The sequence below is a fragment of the Micromys minutus genome, assembly GCF_963924665.1.
Source record: "Micromys minutus genome assembly, chromosome: 3".
In the NCBI taxonomy this organism is placed as follows: Eukaryota; Metazoa; Chordata; class Mammalia; order Rodentia; family Muridae; genus Micromys; species Micromys minutus.
Genome location: NC_137972.1, coordinates 38,716,465 through 38,722,904, shown reverse-complemented (window position 1 = coordinate 38,722,904; position 6,440 = coordinate 38,716,465). Strand labels below are relative to the sequence as shown.

Genomic DNA, 6,440 nt, shown 5'->3' with positions numbered 1-6,440 from the left:
TCTCTGCAGATATTGGATCAAATGGTGTTGATGGCAGAACTACTGTTCTGTCAGTCATGCATGATGTCCAATCCTGAGAGTAAAACCGAGAGTACAGTCAGGTGCCTGAATGTTAAGATTAGAAAAAAAGTCACTTATGGGTGCTAGATATCCCAGACACACAGGGCCCTGATGTCATGGACGTGGAGGAAAAGTACAAGGTTTAAGGTGATTTAGAAATCATGTTGAGTTAGATGCGCCACTGCTTCGGTAGCGACCGGCTGTCCTCTGCTGCTTGAGCGGCGCCAGCACCTTCCCTAGGAGCTCGCAGCAGCCGGCTGGCCCCTGCTCCACAGTAACCATGTGCGACCGCAAGGCGGTGATCAAAAATGCAGACATGTCGGAAGAGATGCAACAGGACTCGGTGGAGTGCGCTACTCAGGCGTTGGAGAAGTACAACATAGAGAAGGATATTGCGGCCCATATCAAGAAGGAGTTTGACAAGAAGTACAACCCCACCTGGCACTGCATTGTGGGCCGGAACTTCGGTAGTTATGTGACACATGAAACCAAACACTTCATCTACTTCTACCTGGGTCAGGTGGCCATTCTTCTGTTCAAATCTGGTTAAACGCATGGACTGTGCCAAACACCCATGATCCATCCAAAAACAAGGACTGCATCCTAAATTCCAAACACCAGAGACTGAGTCTTCAGCCTTGCTAAGGGAACACCTCGTTTGCATCTGTTGTGTTTTGTACAGGGCATCATTCTCTGTACACTTTTGTGGTTATAAAATTAGTAAAACAGCTTACATTTGTATTTATTTTCTAGTCCATACCTCTGTACCCCCATTTTTTTTCTCCCTTAGGTCATTCCTTTAAAAATAAATCTGTTGGAGATGTAAAAAAAAAAAAAAAAAAAAAAAAAAAAAAAGAAATCATGTTGATAGAAATCAGAGACTAAAGATGAGTATAAACTTTGTGTTGTCTTTAGCCGTGCTCTGGAAAGACGCACTATATTGAGGGCAGCATTGACGAGAAAAAAACAAGATGATTCCACAGAGTTTCTATTACTGCAAACTACCACAGAATCTTGCCTGAGAGAGCCACATTGAATGAGAGAATACTGAGTTGTTTATTTACTGTCCAACTTTCCCTGGAATCTCCCACATGGCTCTGTGATTTAGCAGCCAATGGTAGTAGTGCCTAGTAAACCCCTTAGCCCCCTGATTGCATCCATCTGTGATGAGCTAGGATCCAAGCCTAATCTCCTATTAACTATCAGGAATAAAGCACTTGATGCCGTCAACTTTATCATTTCCGAAACTCAGAATATTTTTTTAAAGATGCATTTGTTGACTAGAATTTATTCTAATTAGCATAACACCCCAAATAAAATGACCCAATCATCACAAAACTTGTACAACAAAATGAAACTGAAGTCCAAAACTGACTGCATGGGTTTAGAATATTATATAGTATAGTGAATGGATAATAGGAATGAGAAAATAACCAGCTCAAGCCCAGGTTTCTGAAGAACTGGATTGTATTGCTACTGGGTTGCTGTTTTCTTTCTACTATGAGCACACAGAAATCTCTGTTCTATTCGAAGGGGTATTACTTCCAGAGGGATAAAAACCACCCATGGATGATACTTTCCCCAGTGTTTCCACAAGCACAGATTTCACACTGAGCTGCACAGCTAAACCTAAATCTGTGATTACTAAACATAAACATACTAATCTAAACATGGCAAATTAAAAGTAAATTTAAGAACTGATGTTAGAAGGGAGATGAAGGAAGACTGAGCAACATTGTGAGGATATGGCCATGGTAGAGTTGATGGATATAATCTAAGTACATTTTATTCATGAATAAAATTCCAAAAGAAAAAGGAAAAAAAATAAAGTACCATCAGCTTTACAAGAGTGGAGAGTGTAGCTCAATGGGAAAGCATTTAGCTGTCATGTACCAGACCCTGGCTTAACCTCCAGCACCTCCAAGAAGTAGGAGGGATAAAAAGAAAAGCAGCATCTTACCATTATTTTCTATAGTGTTCATAATATTTATGGGGTTTTAATTATAAAAATCTATATTTGTGCATCATTTAAATTAGAGAAGAAGACAAACCTTGTCTTAGTTACTGTTCTATGACTCTGAGAAGACACAATAACCAAGGAAACTTTTATAAAATATTATTTAATTGGGGTCTTGCTTACAATCTTATAGGGTTAGTCCTCATCAAGGAGGAAATTAGCTAGGCATTGGAGCAGTGCCTGAAAGTTACATCCTGATTCCCAGGCAGGAGCAGTAACTGCAGCAGAGAGAACAGCACTGGGCCTGCCCTAAGCTTTTGAAACCTTAAATCCCTACCCCAGTGACAAACCTCCTCAAGCAAGGCCACACATTTTCTAATAATGTCACCACCTAATCCTTTACAACAGTTCAATAACTGGGGATTAAGCATGCAAATGTATGTGCTAATGGGAGCCATTCTCATTCAAATCATCACAGACCAAAGAGGGTCTTTAATGCCATTATCCAAGAACAGAGACTAATATAGATGGATTTTTAATAGACTGTTTTTGATATCTACTTGGAATTATTTCAAGGTTCTTTGCTTTTTTGTTTATTTCACTGTTTTTAAAATTAAAATACCTCAATTTGATTGTGCTTGCTTTTTTGTTTGTTTATATTTATTTTTATAGTTGAACTTAGTTTTTTCTCACTCAAGGCCTTAAAAAGTGTCTGAACCCATTTTTTTTTTCTTTTTTTTTTTTTTTTTTTTTTTTTTTTTTTTGTTTCTTTGTGGAACTTTACAGAATACTAGCTGTGCTTCATTATCTTCAAGAGTTTGCCTTAATGAGCACAGCAAATTAAAATTTTGGTTATAACTCACCATTTTTGTTCTTGTGTATTTGTTAACAAAACAGTCAACATTTATTTTCTTTAGTGAATTCTCATGGCTTCTGAGATTTGAAGGAGGAGGTCCGTTTGTTTGTTTGTTTGTTTGGTTGGTTGGTTAGTTGATTGGTTGGTTGGTTGCTTGCTTGCTTGCTTGCTTGGATTTTTTGTTTTGTATTGCTTTTTGTCTTTGGAACAAAAAAACTCACTAAACATGGCCATTTTTTTTTGCAACACAATAACTTAAGGTGATAAATGAGTCTACAAAGTCTTAATTTGTTCAGTTTTAGTGATTCAGAACTTTATCAAATAATTTCAAATCCAATTGTTTTCTTTGTTTTGAAATATAAAAAGCAAAGCAAAACAAACAAACAAAAAATCACCCTCCCCCCAAAAAAAACAAAACCAAACAACAAAAAACCCACAAACACAAAAAGCAAAAACAACCCTGTGTTATGGTGCATGCCTTTAATCCTTGATTAAGAATATAGAGACAGGCAGATCTCTCTGTGTATTCAAGACCATTCTGGTTGACATGGTGAGTTTCAATCCAGCCAGGGCTAGGTAATGAGACCTTGTCTCAAAACAAAACAAAACAAAACAAAGGAACAACTAGGTAAAGAAAACTTTTTTGTTAAGCATGCATTATTTTCTAATGTTAGAGCAGTAAATTGCTAATTGTCCTAAAATCAATTAGGCCAAATCCCAACATTTGGCTGGCCTAGTTTATGAACTCCAGTTTCATTTGAGACTGCTCTGGCAGGAAGGTATCCAAAAGTTGACATGAGCCAGAACCACAGTGATTCTTGTTTACTCAGACTCCACTGATGGATGTTCACACTTTACTAAAGGCAAAGAAAGGCATCAAGAATATAAAATGGTCCATCTGCTGTAAGAAATATTTTGACATGTGCTTAATAAGCTAAATATAGGATTATCATAAGACTCACCTACCATGTTATATAGATTCCAAGTGTTGAAAACAAGAAACAACTACTTATAGACAAATGTTCAATGTTGCAATATTAAAAATAAGCACCAAGTAGGATAAACCCAAATGTGTAGCACTAAATGGATAAAAAAAATGTGGTATATTTATAAATTCCAATATTTTTTCTCATAAAAAGCATAAAATCTAGATAATTACTTTAATACAGATGAGAAATGAAACTATAGTTAAGGAAAAGAACCTAGTTATGATAGATTATGTGTTATAGAATTCCAAGTGTATGAGAGGCTGAGCAACTGGTGAGTGGGAGACCTAGGCTGCGGGGGAGCAGAGGGATCTCTGCGGAGTGCACACGGAAAGGGCACCCCCTGCCCTGACCTGCCCGGTCCTCCCCGATCCAGTGACTGGGAACAGATCTTAGGAACTTCTGTTCCCACCCGGAGACGACTTCAGGACACAGAGCAGAGCCTGGCCCAACAGCCAGCCGGAAAGGCGGCTCGAACAGGCTGAGCAACTGTTACCGGGAACAGATCTTAGGAACTTCTGTTCCCACCCTGAGACGATTTCAGGACACAGAGCAGAGCCTGGCCCACCTGCCAGCCAGAAAGGTGGCTCGGAGAGGCTGAGCATCTGTGACCAGGAACAGATCTTAGGAACGTCTGTTCCCACCCGGAGGTGACTTCAGGACGCAGAGCAGAGCCTGGCCCAGCTGCCACCCGGAACCTGGGCTGCCGGGGAATAGAGAGATCTCTGCGGAGTGCACACGGAAAGTGTACCAGGGACACAGACCAGATACAAGGGAAAGGCAAGAACATATCACTGACAACAAAATGGCAAGAGGAAAGAGAAAGAGTATATCCCAAGGAAACCAAGATAATCTAGCAACACCAGAACCCAGCTCTCCGATAGTAGCAAACATCGGAATTCTAAACACTCCAGAGAAAGAAGACACAGACCTGAAATCATGCCTCAAGACGCTGATAGAGTTACTTAAACAAGAAAGGGAGGAAAAGCAAAAAGATTCAGAAGCTTTTAAAGAAGAAACAAGAAAAACACTCAAAGAACTCAAAGAACGAGAGGAAAACAGAACCAAAGAAATAAAGGAATGGAAGAGGGAAATTAAAACAGAAATTGACAGAATAAAGAAAGCGCTAAAAGAGATAACCCTAGAGTCAGAACACTAAAAAAAGAAATCAGAAGTCACAGAAGCAAGCATTTCCAACAGATTACAAGAGATCGAGGAGAGAATCTCGGGGGCAGAAGACAACATTGCAAACATAGACAAAACAGCCAGAGAAGATGCAAAAAACAAAAAGCTCCTAACCCAATATGTCCAGGAAATACAAGACACAATGAGAAGACCGAACCTAAGGATAATAGGAATAGAAGAGGGAGAAGAGTATCAACTAAGAGGCACAGTAAATATCTTCAACAAAATCATAGAAGAAAACTTCCCTACCCTCAAGAATGAGATGACCACGAGCATAAAAGAAGCCTTCAGAACTCCAAATAGGTTGGACCAGAAAAGAAATACCTCCCGACACATAATAGTAAAAACATCAAGTGCCCAAAGTAAAGAAAGAATACTAAAACCAGTAAGGGAAAAAGGTCAGGTAACATATAAAGGCAGACCAATCAGACTCACACCTGATTTCTCAACAGAGACTATGAAAGCTAGAAGAGCCTGGACAGACATCATGCACTCCTTAAGAGAGCACAAGTGCCAGCCCAAGCTGCTATACCCAGCAAAACTATCAATCACCATCGATGGAGAGACAAAGATATTTAAAGACAAATCAAAATTCACACAATATCTGACCACAAACCCAGCACTACAACGAATTATAGGTGGAGAACCCAATACAAGGAGAGAAAATACAGCCTAATAAAAACAAGAAAACTACTAAACAAGAAAACTAAAAGAATAAAAAAACACAGACACAACTCAACCCAAAAAAGCAAAAATGGCAGAAAACAGAAACAATTATTCCTTGATATCTATTAACATAAATGGTCTCAACTCCCCAATAAAGAGACATAGACTATCAGACTGGATACATAAACAAAATCCAGCCTTTTGCTGCATACAGGAAACTCATCTCAGAGACAGAGACAGACACTATCTCAGAGTAAAAGGGTGAGAAAAAAACTTCCAAGCAAACAGCTCCAAGAAGCAAGGTGGAGTGGCTATTCTAATATCGAATAAAGTAAACTTCCAACCAAAAGTTATCTAAAAAGATAAAGAAGGACACTTTTTACTCATTACCGGGGAAATCTGTCAGGAGGAACTCTCAATCCTTAACATATATGCTGCAAATAAAAAATCACCCACATTCATAAAAGAAACTCTACTAAAGCTCAAAAAATACATTTCACCCCACACAATAATAGTGGGAGACTTTAACACCCCACCCTCACCAATGGACAGATCAGGGAAACAGAAACTGAACAAGGACACTGCAAAACTAGCAGAGACTTTGAACCAACTAGAATTAATAGATATATACAGAACATACTATCCTAAAGTAAAAGAATACAACTTCTTCTCACCACCCCATGGCACCTTCTCGAAAATTGACCACATAATTGGACACAGAACGAGCCTT

General features: G+C 38.9%; 1 protein-coding gene across 1 annotated transcript; it reads left to right on the top strand.

Annotated features, from left to right (window-relative positions):
* Positions 1-250: 250 nt before the first annotated feature.
* On the top strand, positions 251-885 carry LOC308419065 (dynein light chain 1, cytoplasmic). The gene has a single exon (XM_080914627.1). It carries the CDS (start codon positions 341-343, stop codon positions 608-610), a length of 270 nt encoding a protein of 89 aa, XP_080770753.1. The 5' UTR covers positions 251-340; the 3' UTR covers positions 611-885.
* The last annotated feature ends 5,555 nt before the right edge of the window (positions 886-6,440 follow it).